General features: G+C 39.9%; 1 protein-coding gene across 2 annotated transcripts in view; it reads right to left on the bottom strand.

Annotated features, from left to right (window-relative positions):
• MCOLN3 (mucolipin TRP cation channel 3) overlaps positions 1 to 14,613 on the bottom strand; it is a 35,495-nt gene extending 20,882 nt beyond the window's left edge. The window contains exons 1-3 of one of the 2 annotated variants that reach the window (XM_040232427.1): positions 14,267 to 14,613; positions 8,249 to 8,478; positions 4,223 to 4,390 (exon numbers count right to left, since the gene is read on the bottom strand). In XM_040232427.1, coding sequence (XP_040088361.1) covers positions 4,223 to 4,390; positions 8,249 to 8,478; positions 14,267 to 14,342 — 474 coding nt within the window. In that variant the 5' untranslated portion in view covers positions 14,343 to 14,613. The remainder of the gene's footprint in view (positions 1 to 4,222; positions 4,391 to 8,248; positions 8,479 to 14,266) is intronic. The other variant, XM_040232428.1, reaches the window with a different exon arrangement.
• Positions 14,614 to 26,281: the final 11,668 nt, after the last annotated feature.

Here is a 26,281-nt window from a genome sequence, read left to right as displayed (position 1 = left end):
GGAAAATGTGCCAGAAATCTACAGTAATATAATTAAGCTGTATAAATCATTAAATAGTATTATGTCCTGCATCTAGAGGAAATAGTATAATGCTAGACATATTTAGTTTTGAGATGTTTCCCATACAAGGAAATAAGTGCCTTAAGTCTTTCTAAAGCTACTCAGAGTCCAATTGGTAGTTTTATATTGGGGCATGGGGGAGTAAGAGGAATACAATATATTAAATGGAAAAAGAAGTAAAAGATACTGAATGTGGTAAGGTATCACGGAGACCAATATGCCTGAAATGTGAGATACCTCCTGCCTGTGACAGGAGGTAAAGCCAGAAAGGCAGGCAGGGGTTACACCTGTATGGGCCCCTGTAGCCCTTCTGAGTGCCCACTCCCCGTGAAGCAGTCCAGATAGGAATTACTTAAAGATCTGAACCTCCTATCATAGAAACTTGTGTCTTAAACCTTATAAGATCTTGAAACACAAAAGATCCAAGTTGTAGGCCTTCAGGTACATGCTACTTTTATAAGTGATTCTTCAGCCAGACTTCCTTGCTATCTTAATAAGGCTCCTTGTGGAGTCTGGGGGCTTCCCAGGTGCTAGCAGTAAAGAACCTGCCTCCCAGTGTAAGAGACTCAGGTTCAATACCTAGGTTGGGAAGATTCCCTGGAGGAGGAAATGAAAACCCACTCCAGGATTCCTGCCTGGAGAATCCCATGGACAGAGGAGCCTGGTGGGCTACTGTCCATAGGGTCACAAAGAGTTGGATATGACTGAAGTGACTTAGCACGTGAGGTCTGAGCATCTACAGACTGGATGGTATGGACAAAGAGTATTGCTGCCATTCCCATAAACACCAAGTGTTGCCAGTCATCAAGCCTTCAGCCACTATAGTGGCACTGAGGGTATGCCCTGAGGGGAATTCAGGATGGAGGAAAACAGGATACTTGCCCTGGATGGCTAAGATGTATATCAAAGGAATAACTGCCATTAGGCCAGATTCATCTTCCCAGAAAATCATTAGCTTGAGATATCTGGTTTTTTGTGATTAGCAGTAAATCTTTTGATGTTCCATTACATGGTTTTTATTTTGTTTTCTGCAAAAACTCTCTTTGGAATAGTCTCTCAGAGCTATCTGAGAGGCTGCCTTCCTGGGTGATGTCCTTGAATAAAACATAATTCTCAACTTTTAGGTTATGCTTTTTTTTCCCCAGTCAACAATGGTCAGGGGCAAGTAGCAGAACTGTGGCCAGCTAAAGGGCCAATCTGGAGCCTGAGTCAGAAGATTCTGGGAGCCGAAGGTAGGCTATAGGCTATCACTGAAAGGCAGGCAACCGGTAGGACTGACTAACGGGGCACCTAAGTGGTTATGACTTCTGTCGGGCCCTAATGAGGCTGGCATGTGTCCCCACTTGCCTCTGCAGCTCCACCTTGAAAGAACTAGTTTTTCACATGGATTCATGGGTCCTAGGGCATCCTTTGAGAGACTACATAAAAATACATAAAAATCCTTACCTGAGAAATGTGGCACCCAAAGTAAAGCAGATTAAACAGCTTGTTCCTTGATTGCAGATGCATTTTTTTTTGTGGTCTCCCTGTTATTACTTGATCTGAACACATGAATCTTTTGAGCTCATTCATTCATTCACAAACATTTGAGTGCCTGGTATGTACCTCCATCTTCATGGAATAAATATATTAATATGTAGCACTGAACACTATTATAAAATGAGCAGTACCATGCAGTCAAATCTGTGACTTCAGGTGAATCATTTAGAATAAACTGCCAAGAAGTGGTAGGACAGGTGGGAGGGGAAAGAGGATAACCAACTAGAAGTAGGGATTTATAGACGGTGTTTGAGCTGCGAAAAAGTAAGTGGTCCCAAGATCCTGAGACCTTTAAATCTAAGCAACTGATCAGAAAGAGAAGCAACTCTGAGAAGTAGGTGGGAAGAGAATATACATCTGCTTTGAACAGAGTGATTCTGAGGTGCTTGTGAGCTCTCTTCACACAACAGTGTGAACAACTGTTTTGGAAACATCTGTCTTGGCGATGGGTGACAGTGGGGGAAATTCTTCAGGAAAAGGACAGACCTTTGAGGACTGCCCTAAGTTAAGAGGCAGCTGAAAGAAGGAACCCAGTAAAGATGACCCAAACATGATTGATGAAAGCCAGGATATAGTATTAAAATAACTAGGTCTTTGACATTCCAATACATAAATAGACATACTAAACAAGAGTGATGCTGTTACAACCAGTGTTAAATCAGGATAAGCCCTAGAGATTATTCAGTTAGATGACATTTTAGGGCTCCACTCTTCAGGAAAGCTAGTCATGGAAATAACTCTAAGGGCTGAGAAGCTGCTGTCTTACCTGTCAGTTCTTGGTGACTATCACCTCAACTATCAAGGTATTTCCTTACAGCAGACAAAGATGTTTCATATCAGGCCATGTTTTCCCTATTCACTTCTCTGGAATCATGTAGAATAACTGACCTTATTAACCACACAAACTTTATTCACTAATATTGTGATAAGATACTTTTTTACCTTCAGTTTAAAATGCATGATAGTGCTTAGAAGATGGTAGGGAGTCACTTGCCCCAAAAGGGGTAAACTCCACCCCAAATAGTATCTGCCTATTTACTAGCACAGGGAATCTACCTGCATGCAATTCTATAAAGAAAAAAGAAATCTGATAAACAGAACTGCCTGAATGCCAAATACTATATATTTAAAACTGCTTTTAACCTTAATAATAAAGGTCAAATGTTTTAGGAAGAATTTATTGAACTGTTTATCTCTTGCCTCTACCCACCCCTCCTGTCAAAAAGAAATTACTAATTTGCTTCAGAGTAATTTAGATAATTTAGGAACCAGCTTCCTCCGTCCATGGGATTTTCCAGGTAAGAATACTGGAGTGGGTTGCCATTTCCTTCTCCAGGAGATCTTCCCAACCCACGGATTGAACCCAGGTCTCCCGCATTGTAGGCAGATGCTTTACCGTCTGAGCCAGCAGGGAAGATCCAATTTAGATAAACTTAGTAATCTTAAAACAAGGATCTCAAAACTTAATATCTCCAGAATTTTACTACTATTTGACCTTACAAACTGTAGGTGGTGGTGGTGAAGTTGCTCAGTCGTGTCCGACTCTTTGCGACCCTGTGGACTGTAGCCCACCAGGTTCCTCCGTCCATAGGATTCTCCAGGCAAGAATACTGGAGTGGGGTGCCATTCCCTTCTCCAGGGGATCTTCCTGACCCAGGGATTGAACCGAGGTCTCCCGCATTGGAGGCAGATGCTTTAACCTCTGAGCCATCAGGGAAGCAAGGGTAGGACAAACTGTAGGACATAATTCTATTTAACAACGCATGTAGCTTACTTCTATTATTATAGATTTCTGGACAATTTTTGTAATCTGAATGCTATCAGAAAGCCTTAGTGTCACAAATATGTATATTATCCCATAGTTTGTCTCTGGGAAAATGAAAAGCCCTAATTACACTATAACAATTTTTGAAGAAGAGTTATAATTTTTATATATACTGCAGTTAGTACTGCAGAAATATTGTCTGCAGTACTAACTCAGGTTGGAAATGCTGACTTCAAGAAAGCTGCCAAAGATTCCTACAAAACAGGAGATTTTCACACTTAAGAAAGTACTGTTTGCTTATAGCAAAAATGAATTTATTAGAAACTCAGAGTAGAAATTTGACCTACATGTATGAAAAACAAGCTTCTTTTCTGAAGCAGTTAATCAAGGTTACAATAAAACCATTGCCTTATGTGACATAAAGGCCTTTCTTATTTTTTTAAATGAATTTCAGGTCTTGGTTACTCTACACATTCTGCAAGGTTAATAATCTCATTATATTTAAAGGGTCCCTGAACATATAAACTCTGAAAACTTAATGACTACTTACAACCAAGGTCGTGGTTAATAATTTTAAATCTTTGAAGTTCTTATGTCAAGCCCTAGATCTGACTCTTTTAATTAAGGCTTTAAAGTTTCTGTCTCTCTGTTACTAAACAAAAGCTCTTCTCAACTTATAGTTTTGTAAAAGTTTGTTGGCAAAGTTAAAAAAATTAATGGTTTCATACATGACATTTATAATTTCATTAAAAAATGCTCACCCTTGTACACCTGAATGTCAGCTTCTATTTTGCACATTGCTAACAATTCTCCAGTCTAATCTTTCTCCAAAGTAAAGAATGCACGTGTCTGACTCACCTGGTTCACTGCAAAGATGATCTGATCATATACATCTCTTTGTGTATACACTGCATATGTGTCATCCATTCTGTCTATATATCCTTTTAGGAAGAGGTGCTTGAATGCTATAGTGTTCTCTTCCTTGAAAGTTACCACCATCTGGTTACTCAAGCCAAAAAAGATCAGCTTAAAAGAAAGAAAAAGAGGGTGAAACAGCAATGAAATAAAGGTCTCCACTAAATGATTAATTCATCTATTCAAGATTCAATACCTAATTAATTCCTAATATATCCTATAGAAATTAAACATTTGGCAGTTGGGAACTAATTTATCCTTAAAGATAAGGTGGGTTTCTAGTTTTAACCTAAAAGAAACTGCGTTTGCATACTTTCAACATTTATTTTCATGTATGATCTCACTTATGACATTGTCCCCACCAATAAAAACTTTAGGAGCTCTGAGAAGTCCTTTAGGAGTTCTTCAGCTCAGAGAAGCAAGATAACTTTGACTAAGGAAGTTGGAAGGTTTCCTAAGGGAAAAAAGAATAACAGACACCCTCGTAGTATATGCATAACTTGGGGCAGGGGACATTTGAGGAGCGTGTGGAGAAAGCAAAGAAGGTCAAGTTGAACTTAGCACTTTGAGGGGGACACTGAGGACACCAGCATAATTCAATTAGAGAAACAGTGGGGAAAAATGTGAGCAGAAACACTTAAGTCAGATGGTGCAGGAGCTTGAAGGGCAAGTAGAAGATTTCAAAATGAATTCTTCAGGACATCAAGAAGGCTTGAAGCAGGTGTACAACAAAACCTAAGAAATATCTAAGTTTAAGTGTTATAATCAAACTATATTTCTAGGACTAATTACCAAAACTGTGACAATAAGACCAAAAATAAAAATATTCTTTCAACTCATCTCTAAATTAAAGTATATTAACATATATTCCAATGCCTTTGACTGTGTGGATCACAGTAAACTGTGGGAAATTCTGAAAGAGATGGGAATACCAGACCACCTGACCTGCCTCTTGAGAAATCTGTATGCAGGTCAGGAAGCAACAGTTAGAACTGGACGTGGAACAACAGACTGGTTCCAAATAGGAAAAGGATTACGTCAAGGCTGTATATTGTCACCCTGCTTATTTAACTTATATTCAGAGTACATCATGAGAAACACTGGGCTGGAGGAAGCACAAGCTGGAATCAAGATTGCTGGGAGAAATATCAATAACCTCAGATATGCAGACAACATCACCCTTATGGCAGAAAGTGAAGAGGAACTAAAAAGCCTCTTGATGAAAGTGAAAGAGGAGAGTGAAAAAGTTGGCTTAAAGCTCAACATTCAGAAAACAAAGATCATGGCATCTGGTCCCATCACTTCATGGGAAATAGATGGGGAAACAGTGGAAACAGTGTCAGACTTTATTTTGGGGGGCTCCAAAATCACTGCAGATGGTGACTGCAGCCATGAAATTAAAAGAAGCTTACTCCTGGGAAGAAAAGTTATGACCAACCTAGATAGCATAGTGAAAAGCAGAGACATTACTTTGCCAACAAAGGTCCGTCTAGTCAAGGCTATGGTTTTTCCTGTGGTCATGTATGGATGTGAGAGTTGGACTGTGAAGAAGGCTGAGCGCCAAAGAATTGATGCTTTTGAACTGTGGTGTTGGAGAAGACTCTTGAGAGTCCCTTGGACTGCAAGGAGATCCAACCAGTCCATTCTGAAGGAGATCAGCCCTGGGATTTCTTTGGAAGGAATGACACTAAAGCTGAAACTGCAGTACTTTGGCCACCTCATGCGAAGAGTTGACTCATTGGAAAAGGCTCTGATGCTGGGAGGGACTGGGGGCAGGAGGAGAAGGGGACGACAGAGGATGAGATGGCTGGATGGCATCACTGACTCGATGGAAGTGAGTTTGAGTGAACTCCGGGAGTTGGTGATGGACAGGGAGGCCTGGTGTGCTGCAATTCATGGGTTCGGAAAGAGTCGGACACAACTGAGCGACTGAACTGAACTGATACAGGCTTCCCCTCCGACTTATCAGAAACAACATAGAGAAATACTTTCACTATTGTGACATACATTATCACTTGGAAATTAAGAATTTCAATTCCAACTTGCCAAATATATTGGGAATCAAACAACCATTTTTATGTTGATAATCAGAAAGAGCACGTGTCTTTAAAGTATTAATTCTGCCACTGGCCGTACTAGTCAGTACTCGTCATGTGGCATTCAAAAACTTTATAAATATCAGCTCATTATTCTCTAAACCAAAGGAGTCCAGTATGTACCCAATAGAAGTATTGCTGAAATTAAACAAAATAATGTCTTGGAACAAGATAATCACTCAAATGTCAGTGTCCTTTACACAACATCTAGCATCAGAAACTTAGGCTGTTTATAATAGCCAGGACATGGAAACAATCTAGATGTCCATCAGCAGATGAATGGATAAGAAAGCTGTGGTACATATACACAATGGAGTATTACTCAGCCATTAAAAAGAATACATTTGAATCAGTTCTAATGAGATGGATGAAACTAGAGCCGATTATACAGATTGAAGTAAGCCAGAAAGAAAAACACCAATACAGTATACTGACACATATATACGGAATTTAGAAAGATGGTAATGATGACCCTGTATGTGAGACAGCAAAAGAGACACAGATGTATAGAACGGACTTTTGGACTCTGAGGGAGAGGGAGAGGGTGGGATGATTTGGGAGAATGGCATTGAAACATGTATACTAACATGTAAGAAACGAAGTGCCAGTCTACGTTCGATACAGGATACAGGATGCCTGGGGCTGGTGAATGGGGATGATCCAGAGAGATGATATGGGGTGGGAGGTGGGAAGGGGATTCAGGATTGGGAGCTCGTATACACCCGTGGTGGATTCATGTCAATGTATGGCAAAACCAATACAGAATTGTAAAGTAAAATAAAGTAAAAAAAAAAAAAGAATCTCATCAACTTCAATGAATGGAGAAAGTAACATCAACATATATACACTATCATGTGTGAAACAGATAGCTGGTGAGAAGTATACAACACAGGGAGTTCAGTCTCGTGCTCTGATGACCTAGAGGGGTAGGGAGAGGGGAGGGAGGTTTAAGAGGGAGAGTATATAATTACAGTTCATCTGCATTGCTGTATGACAGAAACCACCACAAAATTGTAAAGGAATTATCCTCCAATTAAAAAATAAAAGAATTTCACCAACTTCATATGATTGCCAGCTTCTAACAATCGAGAAGAATTTGTGCTCAATAATCAGCTAAAAGGTGTGATTTCAGAGTTAAAAAAATTCTCCTTAATCCAGTCATTTATTTACATATGCATTTTTCACCAAATTAAGAAAAAATAAACCTATCACCTATTTTTACTATTGAAATATGCTTTTATTTTTGCTCTTTTGCTTTAAACAAGAGATAATTACTCTCACTAGCAGGAACATACCTTCACAAGAGTAAATCATAAATATATATAAAGAATCACAAAACATAATTTCTCCCTAAAATGTTAAGAGAAGCCAAGGAAATGAGATTCAACATCTCCTAAAATGAAGTCTCATATTTCACTACCTATGTTACTCCTTTTAATCAGCTCCACACTCTTCTACTTCAGGGCTCCCACGATCACAGGGACGTGAGAATCCAAAAAATTATGAAGAGAGAAATTTTCAGGCAACTAACTAGGAAAAAAAAGAATTCTCTACTTGGGCAACAGCTAGTTTCCAAAGTTGATTTTGAAACCTTCAGCTAAACTTGACTGGAAGCAAAATATTAAAATTTTCTTTTCCTGAAATCTAGTTACACTATGTGAGTAAAATTACAATTTAATGAAAGATGAAAAGAAACAAGGGAAAAAAAGTCTTCTTTCACAAATATGGAAGAGAGAGGATTTAAGATTGTATATCTCCTAATTTATTGTTATGAGGCATATAGTTTAAAAGTTATTTAAAAACAAAACAAAACACATAGTCATCTTTGTTAGTAAAAGAAGACTTCACTAAGCTCATGATCTGAAGTGCCTACCTGTATAGTCACCATTGCAATTTTTAGAATTTGTATGGCAAGTTTCCAGGGTTTTCTACCTCGAGCCCAGAACTTCTCACAAGGATTCATGAAAAAAAATTTGAGTTTTCGTCTCATCTGGTCTTCTAATAGAAGTTCCTCAGAGGGAGATGTATGCTGGTTAAAGGTGCAGCGATTTTCCTCTTCATGAGAGCTGCAGCTACTTATAGCAGCCTCAGGATTTGCCATCTCTAGGAGGAAAAACAAAAAACAAAACTGTAAGTAAAGGCAACATCTATGTTCTTTGTTTTTGAAGGATGGTTGATGGAGTCCAAAGAAAAGATCTGCTTTCAAATAAGCGCCATTGTTCTAAACTGCACCTCCGAAGATCAAGGAACAGGACAGAAAGCCAAGAAGTAAACCCTATGGTCAATTAATCCACCACAAAGGAGCCAAGAATATAGAATGGAGAAAAGACAGTCTCTTTAATAAGCAGTGCTGGGGTAACTGGATAGCTACCTGTAAAAGAATGAAATTAGAACATTCTCTAACACGATATACAATAATTAACTCTAAATGGACTGAAGACCTAAAGATAAGACCGCTGCTGCTGCTAAGTCCTTCAGTTGTGTCCGACTCAGCACAACCCCATTGACGGCAGCCCACCAGGCTCCCCGTCCCTGGGATTCTCCAGGCAAGAGTACTGGAGTGGGTTGCCATTGCCTTCTCCGAAAAGTAAGACTGGATACTATTAAACTCTTAGAAGAAAACATAGGCAGAATACTCTTTCACATAAATCACCGCAGTATCTTTCTTGATTTGTCTCTGAGAGTAAGGGAAATAAAAATGAAAATAAACATATGAGACCTAATTAAACTGAAAAGCTTTTGCACAGCAAAGTAAACCACAAACAAAATGAAAAGACAACCCACGGACAAATATTAAAAATATATAGGGGAAACTATTTGCAAACGATGTGACTGACAAGGGATTAGTCTCCAAAATTTACAAGCAGCTCATGTGGCTCAATATAAAAAAAAAAAAAACCCAATCAAAAATGGGCAAAAGACCCAAAATGGGCAATAGACATTTCTCCAAAGACTTGCAGATGATCAAGAGGCATGTGAAAAGAAGCTCAACATCACTAATTATTAGAGAAATGCAAAGCAAAACTACAGTGAAGAATCACCTCACATCAGTCAGAATGCCCATCATCAAAAAATCTACAAACAATAAATGTTGGGTGTGGAGAAAAGTGAACCCTCCTATGCTGTTGATGGGAATGTAAACTGATACAGCCACTAAGGAGAACAGTACAGAGGTGCCTTAAAAAACTAGGAATAAAACTACCATATTACCCAGCAACCCCAACACGTTTTTTAGTCACTAAGTTGTGTCCGACTCTTTTGCAACCCCGAGGACTGCAGCCCACCAGGCTCCTCTGTCCGTGGGATTTTCCAGACAAAGATATTGGAGTGGGTTGCCATTTCCTTCTCCAAGGGATGTTCCCAACTTAGGGATAGAACCTGCATCTCCTGCATTGGAGGGAGAGTTCTTTACCATTGAGTCATCAGGGAAGCCCACTAATGGGCATATACCCTTAAAAAAACCATAATTCAAAAAACACATGTACCCCAGTGTTCACTGCATTTATAACAGCCAAGACATGGAAGCAATCTAGATGTCCACTGACAGATGAAGGATAAAGAAGTGGTACATATATACAATGGAATATTACTCAGCCATAAAAAGGAACGGATTTGAGTCAGCTGAACTGAGGACAGACAAAACCTAGAGCCTGTTATACAGAGTGAAATAAGTCAGAAAGAGAAAACAAATATTACATATTAATGCATATATATGGAATCCAGAAAAATGGTACTGATGAACCTATTTGCAGGGCAGAAAGATGCAGACATACAGAACAGACTTGTGGATAGAGTGGGGTAAAGAGAGGGTGGGATGAACTGAGAAAGTAGCATTGAAATATATACATTATCATGTGCAAAATGCATAGCTGGTGGGAAGCTGCTGTATAACACAAGGAGCTCAGCCCAGGGCCATGTGACAATCGAGAGGGGAGGGATTGGGGGGTGGGTCGGAGGGCGGCTCAAGAGGGAGGGGATCTATGTACACTTATGACTGATTCATGCTGTTGTACAGCAGAAACCAACAAAACATTGTAAAGCAATTATCTTCCAATTAAAAAAAAAAACTACAAGGAAGATATTAACCTCACACCAGTCAGAATGGCCATTATCAAAAAATCTACAAACATAAATGCTGGGTGTGAAGAGAAAGAACCCTCCTATACTACTGAAGGGAATGTAACCTGGCACAATCACTGTGGAGAACAGTATGGAGGTACCTTAAAAAACTAAAACCAGAGCTACCATATGATCCAGTAATCCAAGTACTGGGCATATATCTGGAGAAAAACATGGTTAGAATGGATACATGCACACAGTGCTGTTTACAATAGCCAAGACATAGAAGCAACCTAAATGTCCATCAACATATGAACAGGCAAAGAAGATGCGGTATGAGTATATATATGGAATATTCAGTTCAGTTCAGTTGCTCAGTTGTGTTCGACTCTTTGTGACCCTGTGAATTGCAACACGCCAGGCCTCCCTGTCCATCACCAACTCCCAGAGTCCACCCAAACTCATGTCCATCGAGTCAGTGATGCCATCCAGCCATCTCATCCACTGTCATCCCTTTCTCCTCCTGCCCCCAATCCCTCCCAGCATCAGAGTCTTTTCCAATGAGTCAACTCTTCCAGGAGGTGGCCAAAGTACTGGAGTTTCAGCTTTAGCATCAGTCCTTCCAAAGAACACCCAGGACTGATCTCCTTTAGAATGGACTGGTTGGATCTCCTTGCAGTCCAAGGGACACTCAAGAGTCTTCTCCAACACCACAGTTCAAAAGCATCAATTCAGCGCTCAGCTTTCTTCACAGTCCAACTCTCACATCCATACGTGACCACTGGAAAAACCATAGCCTTGACTAGACGGACCTTTCTTGGCAAAGTACTGTCTCTGCTTTTTAATATGCTATCTGGTTGGTCATAACTTTCCTTCCAAGGAGTAAGCGTCTTTTAATTTCATGGCTGCAGTCACCATCTGCAGTGATTTTGGAGCCCCCCCCCAAATAAAGTCTGACACTGTTTCCCCATCTATTTCCCATGAAGTGATGGGACCAGATGCCATGATTCTTAGTTTTATGGAATATTACTCAGTCATAAAAAAGAAATTATTCCATTTGCAGATGGAATCATGCTAAATGACATCAGAGAAAGACAAGTATCATGTGATATCGTTTATATGTGGAATCTAAAAAAAAAAAAGTCATACAATGAATTTATTTACAAAGCAGAAACAGACTTCCAGTCACAGAAAACAAACTTATAAGGTTACCAAAGGGGAAAGGTGAGAGTTAAATTAGGAGGTTGGGATTAACATACACATACTGCTACTGTGCTGCCGCTTAGTCACTTTGTTCTACTCCGTGTGACGCTACGGCCTGTAGCCCACCAGGCTCCTCTTTCCATGGAATTCTCCAGGCAAGAGTGCTGGAGTAGGTTGCCATTTCCTCCTCCAGGTGATCTCCCCAACTCAGAAATCAAACCGAACTCTCCTGCATTGCAGGCAGATTCTTTTACCACTGAGCTACCAGGGAAGCCCCAACATATATACACTGCTATATATAAAATAATCAACAAGAACCTACTGTATAGCACAAGGAACTTCACTCAGTATTCTGTAATAATGTATATGAGAAAAGAATCTGAAAAAACAATAGATATATGTATATGGACGACAATCAATCTGCTTTGCACCGGGAACTAACACAACATTTTAAGTCAACTATAATATAAAACAAAATTTTTTTAAAATTTAAAAAATAAAAAGAATGTGATTACAATTATTAAAAAATAAACTGCATTTTGGTGTTTACAGAATCAGTTAGAACATAGCAAGTCATTTTTCTTTTCATTTCAGTCACTGAATGAATTTTTACCCAGTTGAAAACTACCAAGTTCAAAGGGCTGCTGTTAATAGATTACGGTACCAATATATATTATATATATATGCTTTTTGCCTCATTCAGTAACAGACATAGTTAGAGTAGGGTGTCCTGAAAGCTCCGAAAAGGTTTCAGAAAGCAGGCTGGACTCTGAAATTATGTGCTAAATTTTGTATATATATGAATATGGGCAATTTTCCTGGAGAGATACAGTTTTATCAGATTATATTAAAAAAATTTTTTAACAATTGAGTTAAAGGTAAAAAATGTGATGTAGAGAACAAAGATCCTGTTTTGTTTCTAATCCTGGTTCTACATTGAGACACTTCTGTGATGTTATGCAAGTCATTCAGCCTGTCTGAGTCTCAGTTTTCTCTTCTGCAAAATGGGAATAAGAATATCTACATCTTCATGTGTTTCTAATGAGAAAATGAAAATAAAGCCCTTGCATAGGGTCTAACACTAAACCATCAGCCTTACTTTCCCTACAGCTCCAGCAGACATAGCAGCTTCCTAAACAGCCAACAAAGTTCCTAAGAGGCAGTGTGAGCTTCGGGGGACTTACAAAGGAGGTCTGCAAAGAACTCAGAATCTCAATTTAAGTTCAAATCCCAATCGGCAACATCACTTGCATGAAGTTTTTTATTGAGGGCCTTTATATTTATATAGCACACTTTACTTTTCAAAGCGCTTCATACTTTTTTTGTCCCTTTGAAACGGATAGGGCTGGTTTTACTGTCTTCATAGTCGGCTTATCCAAAGTGATAAAGAAGTCACTTTGTAAACTGGAACCGATCCTGGACTGTCCCTCAGACTAATCTTGATATTATGGAAACTTCTTAAAAATAAAATACCACAAACCACTATGGACAATATTGTTCTTTTTTACAGAATAGAAAGGCTGATTCTGTGTGATATTTTTACCAAAAATTCTAAGTCAAAGTGTACTAATACAATATCTAACAAGTCACTGTTTAAGGGCTTTCTAAGTCTAGAATCCAACACTTGGTTCTGAGTCAAACATTGTTCGCAACTCACCATCTCCAAACAGTAGATACTGACTGTAAAAACTATCCATGAGGAAGGTTTTTAAGTTTTTGATGAATAAAAAGATTAATAAAGATACTGCTGAGGCAATAGAGCATACATATATTTACAATAGCATATGCAGTGCTTTCAAAGTGAACTAATTATGAAAGAACTCATTAAAGTATGGCTGCTGTGGGTGTTTAAATGCCTGTCAAAGTCTGAGTACAGTAACTCCTAGATAAAGACATAGGGAGAGAAAAAAGATAATCCCTTAGGATTTTCACTCAAGAACATTTTATTTCCTTCTTCAAAAGGGTATATTAATATTTTCATCAGCATTTAAAGACACTGTATCTATGGGATTTATAAGGAACCTGATTCATGCCAGTTCATGGAAACTCACAGATGAACAGTAACAAAATAAGGGAACTGTTAATAATACAGCCTCTGTTAGTGAATGACAGATTTGAGCTCACCTTCAGCCCTTTCTATTTCTGATACTGGTAAAATTAAACTATAAACAAACTAGCCGCACGCCGTGTAACAGTAACCCATAGGAACAAAGTGAAAAAGAAGCCAACCACAATTAACTTACTCAGCACATCATCGCGCACCAAGCTTACGGAAAAGATGTTCCATTCTCGAGGACTGACCGCTAAACTCGCCGCAAACCTTCGCTTTACTGTCACAGAAAGCGCCCCTCTGAAGGCGCACTTTAAAAACGGAGACTGTCCGAACCCCTCGCCGCCCCAAACCCTGCACACCCACCCGGGCTTTGGTCCCAAGTACATCCTCCCCCTTCCTTCTAATAAAACAGCACTCCGAGTCCGGAGAGGTTGGCTGTGCCGCCAGCAGACCGCCACCGAGCCCCGAGCCCCACGCGGAAGGCCGCCCCCTACCCAGGCCTCGCGGGTGAGGCCCGGCTTCCCGGTGGCGGCGCGTCTCATCCCGAGTCCCCGCAACTGCAGGGGCGCCACTGACCTTGTGCGGGCTGCAGAGCAGCCGGGGGGCCGAACCGCTGCAGCTCGCACCCCGCTCCCTCCTGTGTCCCCTTCATAGCGCCGCCGTCGAACCCGACCCTCCCGCAGTATATCACGGATGGCTGGAGACGCGGCGGGCTCTCCCTTCGCGCCGCGGGCGCCGTTCCCACGACACCTGATGCCTCGGGGTGCGGCTGGGCTCGGCTCACCTGCGGCCGCGGCGCGGGAAGCGGGGCGCCAGAGAGGGCCGGTGGGGGCCTGCTTCTCCGCGGCCGGGGCCGCGGCAGGTCAGCCCGCTCTAGAAGCCTCTAAAGCCCAGCTCAGCCGGGGTTCGACGTGAGCCCAGCAGCGGTGGCATCCTCCCTCCGCTGGCCGGGTGAACCCGTGACCCGCCTCCGCAGCTCCGCTCCCTTCCACGCCCCTTTCTGCAGCGGTCTTTCTGGACCTGGGGCGCAGGAGGCCTCTGAACTAGCCCGGGGCCATCTCTGGGCCATCTCTGGGCGCCTCACTCCCTTCGCGCCCCTCCCAGCCTGCGTAAACGATCCTCTCCGCCCTCCTTGGGTTTCTCAGGTTGCTCCAGAGTTGCGCTGCCCGGGTGCGAGGGCGTGGGCTCCTGGCTTGCTCCCTCTACTTGGGGCTGCGGGGAAGGGTGGGTGCGTAAAAGAGCCAGGCAGGATGTCAAATGCCTGTAGGCAGGTGAGTACCCATTCCTCTCTACTGCTGCTGCTGCTGCTGCTAAGTCGCTTCAGTCGTGTCCGACTCTGTGCGACCCCATAGACGGCAGCCCACCAGGCTCTGCCGCCCCTGGGATTCTCCAGGCAAGAACACTGGAGTGGATTGCCATTTCCTTCTCCAGTGCATGAAAGTGGAACGTGAAAGTGAAGTCGCTCAGTCGTGTCCGACTCTTTGCGACCCCATGGACGGCAGCCCACCAGGCTCCTCCGTCCATGGGATTTTCCAGGCAAGAGTACTGGAGTGGGGTGCCATTGCCTTCTCCCTAGCAGCCTTCTATTCTAATTTTTGTAGACAAAAGAAACCGGGAAGGGGAAGATCTTTCAAACTTGAGCCTTGTAACCTCTCTAGGCATTTCCGGTTTGAGGGAATTGCTATAAAATTAGTGGGTGTTGACTAGACTCTTCTAAACTGGATGTTGGGTCTGAAACAGCCCTGAAAAGCTCTTAAAAGAAATATGACTGGAAATACTTGAAGTAAAGATTCTTTGCTTGGCCAGACTTCAGTCAGGTTCCTGAAACCTTCTCCTAGGCTCATCTGTGCACTTCCTTGTAAAATCCAGTTTTAGCAAGAACTTTACTAAGTCAGTTTAACTAGGAGCACCCACCTCCACCCCAGTATCTGATGATCCTCAATATATGATCAGGTTCCACATCTTCCACCATTCCCCAGGTGATGTCTGATCATCCTGGCTCTTTTTCAACAAGAATCCTGCTAGGTTAATTTTGCCAGAACTCCCCTTAGCCTTATTTTCTCTTAGTAATTTTCCATTCACTGAACCCTACCCTGCAAATTTCCACTTGCCCATGCGGTATTAGGAGTTGAGTTCCATTTCTCCCTCCTCTGTAAAAATCCCATCGCAGTGGTCCCTATAACTATCTAGGTGGACACTTTAATCTGTCATTGACAATTTTTTTTGAGAATAGATCTCCAACCGTAACCTTTTTCTTCATGAATTCTTTTTTTTAAATTAAACTCATCAGGAATAATGAATCAGGAACTTAGATTACTTTTAATGACACCAATTTGGATTTGTTTTCATTGATTTCTTTCTTTTTTTTGGCCTTGAGCTAATTTATAAAGGTCACTGAATTTCCATAACCGGTGGTTCCTCAAATCATATCAAGAGCTTTTAGATATTTTACAAAAACTTTTCCAAATCCTAAACCAGAATAATTTGCATAGGTAGTTTATAAATGGGAATATCTTTTCTTGCCATGGGGTACAAGAATTTTATGCTGTTCATGAACTCAAATTCCAAATGCTGTGAACAAGGTGGTCACAAGGGTCTAATTGGCACATTCAATTCTCAAGTGCAATTTGGAAAACGTAATTTAATCTTTTATGCCCCTATGCCTCCACATTTTGCACTTTCTCCACCATAACAGTGATGGTGGGAGTTTGAAATGCTTGATTGTTCAGGAACAATCTGAACTTTAGAGGGTTTTGCAGGCCTAAGTGCTAGTCCTAGTTAGAGCTGAATTAAGTAGGCTGGTGAATAGAAAAAGCCAGGCTTTGGTGTCTAGCAGATGAAATAAGTTAGTAAGTCATGTCTGACTCTCTGCGACCCCATGGACTGTAACCTGCCAGGGTCCCCTGTCCATGGAATTCTCTAGGCAAGAACACTGGGCTGGGTAGCCATTCCCTTCTCCAGGGGATCTTCCCATCAAAAGGATCAAACCTGGTGATAGGGTCTGCATGGGGGCCCATTGTTAAAATGGCTCATTGTGCTGACCTTGCAAACAAAAGATAAAGTCACAGTGACCCATGAAACTGACCACATCGCTTAAGCGACATCCTGTTTTCGCTACTGACACTTACTTTCTCAACATTTTGCGACCACCCTGCCATGGGACACTTGAGGCTCTCTCTCGAGACCACATGATGGCCAGACTCCAGCTGCAGGCTAAACTAACCACCCCACTTCAGGGGACCTGATTTTTCATCTACGGGGTATAAGAGGGATCCACCAGAAGGGTGGGCTGCTGTTTCTTCTCAAGGGCCATTCTCCCTTTCATTCTCTTTAATAAATTTCCTTTTCTTTGCCTGACTGCTGGGCTCATTCTCTTTTTCTCCACACTCGCCTTACTCTGGGGTGCCCTCCATTGCAGGCACATTCTTCACCGACTGAGCCACCAGGGAAGCCCATGGTGTCAGGCACCTAGGGGCCCAAATTCCCTTCTAAGCCACCTACTCCCTGGCCTCAGGGAACTGCTTAAGCTCTCCACGTTCCCATTTCCTTTCACGTGTAATTTGACTAAAAGGAATAATGAATTTTAATTAATTGGATGCATACAAAGCACCCATTATTGTGCCTGGCCTATTTTATACACTTGCAAATATTAATCCTTTTTAAATTTTTATTTTTGAAAAATCTTAATTAGTGAAAAAATCAACTATGTTCATAGATTGCAAGACTCAGTATTATTAAAATGTCAGTTCTCACCAAGTTCATCGATAGATTTAGTCTCAATCAAAGTTTTATACAAACTGACTGGTTATTTCTTTTTTAAAATTTGTTTATTTTACTTTACAATATTGTATTGGTTTTGCCATACATTGACTTGAATCCGCCATGAGTGTACATGTGTTCCCCTTCCTGAACCTCCCTCCCACCTCCCTTCCCATCCCATCCCTCTGGGTCATCCCAATTCAATGGAAATACAAAGAACCTAGAATAGCCAAAGCAATATATTAAAATAAGGGTAAAATTGGAAGACTTGCCTTACCTGATTTCAAGACTTATTATAAAGCTCTATAAGCATGACAGTTTGGAGTGTATGAAAAAAGACATATAAAAATAAAACAGAATAGAACAGACTATCGATTCCAGAAATAGATTCTTACGCATACAGTCAGTTGATTTTTAACAAAGTTGCTAAAACAATGTAAAGTGGAAGATTAAGCTTTTGCAATCAACATAGTGATATTATTGGCTCAGAGCAATATATACAATACAATATATACTGATGGTGGTGGTTTAGTCTCCTAAGACGTGTCTGACTCTTGTGACCGCATGAACTGTAGCCCTCCAGGCTCCTCTGCCAGTGGGATTTCCCAGGCAAGAATATTGGTGCATTTATCATTTCCTTCAGGGGATCTTCTCGACCCAGGAATCAAACCAGCGTCTCTTGCATTGACAGGCTCATTCTTTACTGCTGAGCCAGCAGGAACAGAACTGACGTCAAGTTTAAAGGAAGACAGGAAATATTTACATACAGAGTCAAAAATTAAGGTAAATATTTCTGGAAGCATGTCAGGAGCATATTAGAAAGGTTAATATCTAAGAAGTCTGTCTCGCTTGTAACTGTTGTCATATTTTAAACTGTATTCCTGGCTTTGCTGTTGAGCACTTCTTACAAATAACATAAATAGTAATATGCTTAATATATATATTATATAATTAATGTTTAATATATATGTATATAAATAATAATTTACATATATATAGAATACAAAAATGTGCTAATCCAGTGTATGGTATTTCAAGGAATAATATTTTGCAAGCAAAATAATTTCATAAATTGGTGATTTCAAAATATTTATATGTAATACTATTGCTCTTGCTAGGAAATCCCAGTGTTACATGGTTTGAATATTATCTAATCATGTTTGCTGCATTTTTCAGAGTTTGAATATTCACTAAAAGATACAGTTCTTTGTAAAACAGACCACATATTTTCATAGTGAAAAACGTAATTGAACTTATAAAAAGCAACAGATACTCTAATGCCCAATCTGATAATACTTTTGGAAGCACTTTTAACCTCTGAACCAACATCAAACACAGAGTAAGAGGAATTTTCTCCCACCTGGAACATTTGTTGCAAAACAAAGATCAAATCTATTGGATAAGGCAATTAACGTTTATGTGTTTTAAGATGTCATTTGAAGAATAAGTTTTTAAATATTAAGTTTTTTACTTTTTATCTATAAAAATTATTTTTATTTAGAATTTATTTTGCATTAATGCTTACCTCTTTTAATGATTTTATTATGAAATATCTATAACAGGTAGCATACAGCTGAAATATACCATCTTGTCCAATATATTGGTTCATCATCATAATAATGACACTTTTATTATTTTTTTTAAAAACAGAAGGAAATCTCTGGAACTTTTATTATAACCCTATCACTGTAAAATAGTTGCTTATTATCATGGTTACCATTATATTTTAAAAACATGTGAAAAAGGGTTATGAAAAAAATAAAATAGGTCATTATTTCAGGAGTTGTTTTTTTTGCTGTTGTTGTGTCTGAATCTCAAAGATTGATTTCTTTTGGGAATTTGGAAACACTACTGCAATAACCAGTGAATCCCCTATAGCCTTCTTGGTAACTGACCCATGGAAAAGAGCTTTTTTTCACAACTTTATCTTCTTCTCAAAAATCATGTCTGTTTCAGAGTAACCTAGGTCAGCTGAGAGCCTTAGGAAGCATGAGTATTAAGTCATGCATAGTGAAGTGGAAGTAGCTCAGTCGTGTCCGACTCTTTATAACCCCATGGACTATATGGCCCATGGAATTCTCCAGGCCAAAATACTTGAGTGGATAGCCATCCCCTTCTCCAGTGGATCTTCCCAACCCAGGGATCCAACCCAGGTCTCCCACCTTGTAGGTGGATTCTTTACTAGCTGAGCTACCAGGGAAGTCCAGGTCATGCATAGTCCATCCAAAATATTTCCTACCTTTCTTTTTATATCTGCACCACTCATCTTATTTACCTCTTAGTTCCTTATCCTTTTTAAAATTAAAATGTTTATTTATACAATACATATGTATTCAAGTATATCTTGAGAATTGCCTATATTCTAGTAAGAGTATTAGGTACTATGGATAGGAATATGAATAAAACATAGTTCCAGCTCTTAAAAATCTTATAGTCTAGAAGGTAATTTTTTTTAATTAAGAAAAATTTAAATACAGAAAAGTACAAAAAAACCCATTAATCTCACTCAATATTCACAACCTCAAATGCAACAAATTTTACATTTTATTTCATTTCCAGTCTTTTTATCTAATGAGAAATAAAACATTGTAAAATTAACAATCCCTCCCGAAATGGAACTTTCTGTCATGAATGGGTATGAATCATCTCAGTAGTTCACTTATAATCTTTTTCTCACTTACATGTGCCCATAATAAACAGAAATAGCTCATACATGTTTTTGTCAATAATGGAATTGTTCTGTACATAAGTCTTCAACATCCCCCTCACCATTTTGGCTCTGAGTTATATCCACGCAAGTTTATTTATTTTAGCAGTTTTATGGCAATTTATTAACTGTACCATAGCATTCTATCCATTTCCCTACTAATGGACATTTAGGTTGTTTCCATCTTTTGCCATTACAAAAATTTTACAGTGAACATATATGAACTATTTCCTCACATGTAAGAATTCCTGTAGGGTAAATAGCCAGGAGTTGAATTGCTGGATTATAGGATATATACATTTTCAGTTTTACTAGATACTGCCAAATAACTCCCCAAAGCGGTTGTTCCAGATCATTTAATGAGCATTATATGCTGCACCTTCTATCTGACAAACAGATTCCGGCACTGGGTATGCAGCAGTATAGTAACAAAGACAAAATCTTTGGCCCTTATAGAGTTCATAATTTAGTGGCAAAGAGAGGCAACAAGTATAATAAGGAATTTATAGAGTGTCTTGAGTGCATGTGTGTTAGTTCACTTGAGTAGTGTCTGACTCTTTGCAACCCCATGGACTGGAGCCTGCCAGGCTCCTCTGTCCATTGGATTCTCCAGGCAAGAATACTGGAGTGGGTTGCCATGCATTCCTCCAGGGGATCTTCTCGACCCAGAAATTGAACCTGTGTCTCTGTCTCCTGCATTGACATGCAGATTCCTTACTACTAGCACCACCCCGGGAAGCCCATAGAGTGTTTTAGAAGGTGATAAATATTGTCAGAAAAAAATCAAGCAGAGAATGGGGAAGGAAGAGTATTGAGAAGTTGCCATTTTAAATATGGTGGGAGTAGGCCCAATTGATGGAGAAGGAAATGGCAACCCATTCCAGTGCTCTTGCCTGGAGAATCTCATGGACAGAGAAGCCTGGCAGGCTACAGTCCATGGCATCTCAAGAGTTGGACACGAGTTAGCAACTAAACCAACACCAGGCCTAATTGAAAAGTTAGCATTTTGGCAAAAACATGAAGGAGATCTGGTTTAAGTGTTCCGGTCAGAGGGAACAGCTAGCGCAGAGCAGGACCATGCCTAATGTGTTTGAGTAACTCCGAGGAGGCCAGTGTGTCTGCAGAGGTGTGAGCCACAAGGAAGAATGGTAGGAAATGAGACTAGTAACAGGGGCCAGGTTAAGCTGGACCTTGTAGGTCATTACACAGAGTGAAATGAGAGCCTCTGGAGAGTTTTGAACAGATGACTGGTATGATACGACCTATGTTTTACAAGTGCATCCCTCTGATTGCCATGTTGAAAATACATCCCAAAAGGGTGAAGGATGGAAGCAAAGGCTTCAGAGGATGATTCTTGGGTCTTTGCCTAAATAACTGTAAAGACTGAGTGGCCATCACTTGAGGTGAAGAAGACTGCAGGATGAGCAGGTAGTTCATCAGTTCAGCAGAGAATCAGGAGTTGAGTTTTGAACATGTGTTTGACATGTCAGTTAAGTGCTTCTCAAACTATCTGTTGGAAGCAATGTGATTTGGTTTTGTTTCCATTTCTCTCACAGACTGATATTTCTGTGGAATACAATACAAATATATTCCTAGAAAATGGAATAAAGACATTTAGAGTACAAACCAATTTTTTCATATGTGATAAAAAGCAGTAACTCTATCAAAATGCTAGAAAGGTTTTAAGCAACTTCGATTTCAGTACTTCTTTTGTTGTAGATTGTTAACAAATATTTCCTGGACTGGTAACAAGTATTTCCTGACTGATTCTGATCTGAGGGTCACACGTTGGATAACCCTGTATTAGACATCCAAATGGAAATGTCTAGTAGACAGTTGAATATTCACATCTGCCTTCAACTGTCATCAAAGGGCAAAGGCAACGTCTGAACAGACACTGAACAGAGTTTCAAATTAATTTTGATTCAACAATCACCATTGAGCATATACTACATTTTTAAAAATTATATATTGTATATATATATTTTAATTTTAATTGGAGGCTAATTACAATATTGTGGTGGTTTTGAGCATATACCACATTTGAGGCACTATGTTGGCCTTTTTAATGGCAGTGCTATGAGGGAGGGACAGATTAAGATCTATGGGTAATCTGGACAGGGTAGTAATCTGTTATCCCTTTATACTAATATTCTTTAAAATTTTATTTTTACTATATATCTAGTGAGAATAGGGAAAAACTGATTTCTGCTAACAAACATGTATATGGTTTCTTTAAACTGAAAAAAAAAATGTATTAAACACAATTTTCTAAACTAGTTGCTTCTGAATAGGTTTTTACTGGGGACATATCTAACTGTTCAAACTTTAAATATGAAAACTGGCTCAACTCAGGAATGGGAATTTTATCCTTTTTTAAAAAACTTTGTGATTTGTACCCTCATATGGCAAAAATAGTAACATGATTTTGTTTCAAATCTGAAGCTACTTGGTTGAGAGAAGAACCGGTTTTATCTCTCTCCTGGAATGTAAGAAGTCCCCTGTGGAAACCTGAACGAACTGACTGCCTGTTTCCAATTCATACTGTGAAGAGTTATCTTTTTTGAAGAAAGCCATTTTCAGCAGCAGTGTGGGTGTTCCCACTCTTTATGTGACTTGGCTCCGAGGAAAGCATTATTATCCCAGATTTTGCAGAAGTGAAACTGAGTTAGAGGGAGTTCAACCGCTTGTCTGAGGTCATTTATCCAGAAAGTGACAAATTTAGACTCTAACATAATTTTTTAACTTTATACAACGTATTATTTGAATGATACACTTAAAAAAGTAGGATTTAAAGTACCTTGATAGCATTAATAAGTATACATGTAGAACTGGTTCCTGATGCCTGTTGATACTGTAGGACTATCACCTCTGTACGACTGACTCTCTCATTCACCAACTGTTTCTGGTGTAAAGAGTGGAGTCTCATCTATACTCACAAATACTCTGCTACCCCATGGCGTTGTGTTCTCCTCCTCAACTCCTGCATTGGTCCCTCTGGAGACACAGGCTGCCCACAGCCTACAGACAGTCCACAGGCCCCCACCTTCATTTGTGGGAAGTATCAACAGGTTTGATGGGAGTGAGGGTTGTGCTCTCTTTAGTCACTATTAGACTCAAGCCTTTCTGTGCAGAAGTCATAAGAAAGCCTATCATCTCACTTTAGTGTTGTACATATTCTCATTTCTTATAGAAGTTTCTGTTCATTTTTTTCCCCTAGAATTGCCACAGTTGGTCTTCTCCCCAGTAGATAAAGCTTTGTTCCCAGGTCAGATTTTTTTTGGTCTTTTCTCATTTCTGAATCTGAGTACTCTTCTGGGATACTCCTCAGTTCCTCAGGTAGTAGATTATGATAGTTTTCCCAAGCACTGTGTAAACGTGTCAGAATCCCAGCAACGTGGGGCTCAAACAGAGACACTTCCTCCTCTCCCACCCTTTCTCTCTCCCATGCATACTGATGCAGACAGACAGAATACTGCAGTGGATAGCCATTCCCCTCTCCAGAGCATTTTCCTGACCGAGGGATCAAACCTGTGTCTCCTGCATCGCAGGTGGATTCTTTACAATCTGAACCACCACGGAAGCCCAACAAAACATGTAATGACTCCTATTAAGGGTATTCAAGCTCTAGTTGCTGAACTAACTCTTAAACAAAATTCTGAAAAGGGGTGAGGAAATCAAGCCCTAAAGTAGCAAAAATCTAACTCATATCTAATTTGTCTAAGTGAAAGTGTTATTCACTTAGTCGTGTCTGACTCTTTGAAACTCCCTGGACTGTAGCGTGCCAGGCTCCTCTGTCCATGGCATTTTCCAGGCAAGAAAACTGGAGTGGGTTGCCACTCCCTTCTCCAGGGGTTCTTCCCCACCCAGGGATCGAACCTGGGTCTCCTGCACTGTGGGGAGATTCTTTACTGTCTGAGCCACCAAGGGATTACCCTCTGTAAACCCAATCTGAAGTTACAAGGTGTCCTTAAACCATCAGAGAAGTATTTTTAGTAACAGCTTCTTGATTCATTACATTGTCACTCAACTGGGAGAGCATAAAAGTGTTCACTAGCCACCATGGGGACCACATCCATGAAAGAACATTAATTTATAATTTGAATTTGTAACATGAAGAAATCACTAAACATTTTCCATTTGATTTCTAGCCTTCTTGGTATTGAGATCTATGACTCACTCCTCCAAATGGGCATCCCTTTGGGATGTCTGTAATGATGACACAAAGGCTTGATGTGTCATCTAAATCACAAGGTTATAATATTTACTTCCTTAAATCTGACTGCAAAGAAGTATGAATTTTTTTAAAAAAAGAAAACTCTGGAAGAATACAAAGAAACTTTTGTTAGAGAGTTTTATCTAGATTTGGTCTCAAGAAGAGTTAATCAATTAAATGATTCAACATATATTAAATACCTATGTCAGATACTGTGCTAAACAATGGCAATATAATGGAATAAGACACCGTCCCAGCCCTAAAGTCTAACGGGGGAGATATCCACACAAACAAGCCATTGCCACACAATGTAATAGTTGCTATAAAGAAAAAACAGAAGAAGCAGTGACTAATTCTGTTGGGTGTCTGGGTGTCTTTCAGGGAATATGGTATTTAAGTTGGTCTTGAAAAATAGTTTACTGGATCATGCAGATGAAGGAAGGCATTAGAGGCTGAGTAGAGGTAGAAGTAGATGCACAGTTATTAAAGGACAAGGCGTATTTAGGGAGCAGTCCAGGGCTCTGCATAACCAGAGCTCCACCTCTCATCCTGGGGCACACAGACTCCCAGGCCTGTGCAGTGGTATGCCAGGAGCTGTGGAAACCCCCAGGGTGAGCATGTCACAGCTGCCCAGGGCTTTTTTGAGTTTATTCAATGTTATGTCCATTTTAGTTAATAGTGATTTTGGACACTTTCCCCAGTTTATTGAAATACAAATGAATAAGGATTTTAGGCATATTAAAAAACAAAGGCGAGCATGAACATATTGTGGAGCATAATGCTAAGACCTCATGAATTCTTTGAATTAAACAAACATCTCTCAGTTGCAGAAGTCCATTTCAATATCCCTTCTAGCTAAGCTATAACCTCTCTATCAGTCTGTTACCAAGCCCCAACCTTTATGGTTCCATGCCTCTCAGCTCTTAAAGGGGTTCAACTGAAAAAAGCTGCACTAAAATGTGGATTGAATTAACGTGAGAGGCAGGAAGTAAGGTTAAAAACATAACTTATTATCCTCTGGATATTTTTAAGGTATCCTTCAGAACCTTATTTGTACAGGGTTTCATATGCCAGATTGAGAACATGTAAGCAGGGTGCTAACAGGATTGAATTTCTGTTTCAGAACACTCTGTGGCACTGTGGCAAATAAACTAGAGAGCATGAGACAGAACAAGTCAACAGACCATTATTACCACCTAAAATAAGTCAGAGGCAGTGAAGATGGCTAAGAAGAGATAGATTATTTGAGAGATAGTTTAGAAAAGGAAAATGACAGGATTTAGTGATATTGACTGAGGGAGGTAGGAGTCAGGGGTGACTCAGATTTCTTGCTTTGCAAACTAATGGACAGTAAAGAAGTAAAAAAAAAAAAAAGTTTCTGAAGATACCTGAAAGACATATGAAAGATAATGATTGATTTTTGCTTCTGCTAAAATGTGATGCCTCTGGCACAGTAATTATTCATTATCTTTATTTAGCAACCATTAAACACCATGAACTAAGCTAGATATACTTAGAAATATCCAAGAGGTAGTGGAAATTCAGGTCTGGAATTTAAGAGATGTGTTAGGCTGAGAGTATAAAAATGGAAGTCACTGATGTGTTTGGAGGGATGGTTGAAGCTAAGCAGCAGGGTTATGATGCCACCAGGAGACTGCAAAGAGTAGGAAAAGAAGATTTTTCAGGACAGAGTCCAGGGGAGAACTAACCTTTCAATGTGAGAAAGTGGAAGAGCCTGGGAAAAGGTTTTCACAAAGTCACAATGATAAGACTTCCTCCTAGTTTTGCTTTTTAATGACTGATTTAGTAAAATTTATTTGCATTTTACAAAACATAAATTCTTCAGATATTTGAAAGAAAGTACATGATCTTCCTACACACCACATAAAGTCATCTTGTTCAGGGTTAC

Source organism: Oryx dammah, unplaced genomic scaffold (genome assembly GCF_014754425.2).
Source record: "Oryx dammah isolate SB20612 unplaced genomic scaffold, SCBI_Odam_1.1 HiC_scaffold_28, whole genome shotgun sequence".
Classification (NCBI taxonomy): domain Eukaryota; kingdom Metazoa; phylum Chordata; class Mammalia; order Artiodactyla; family Bovidae; genus Oryx; species Oryx dammah.
This window is presented reverse-complemented; position numbering and strand designations above follow the sequence as displayed.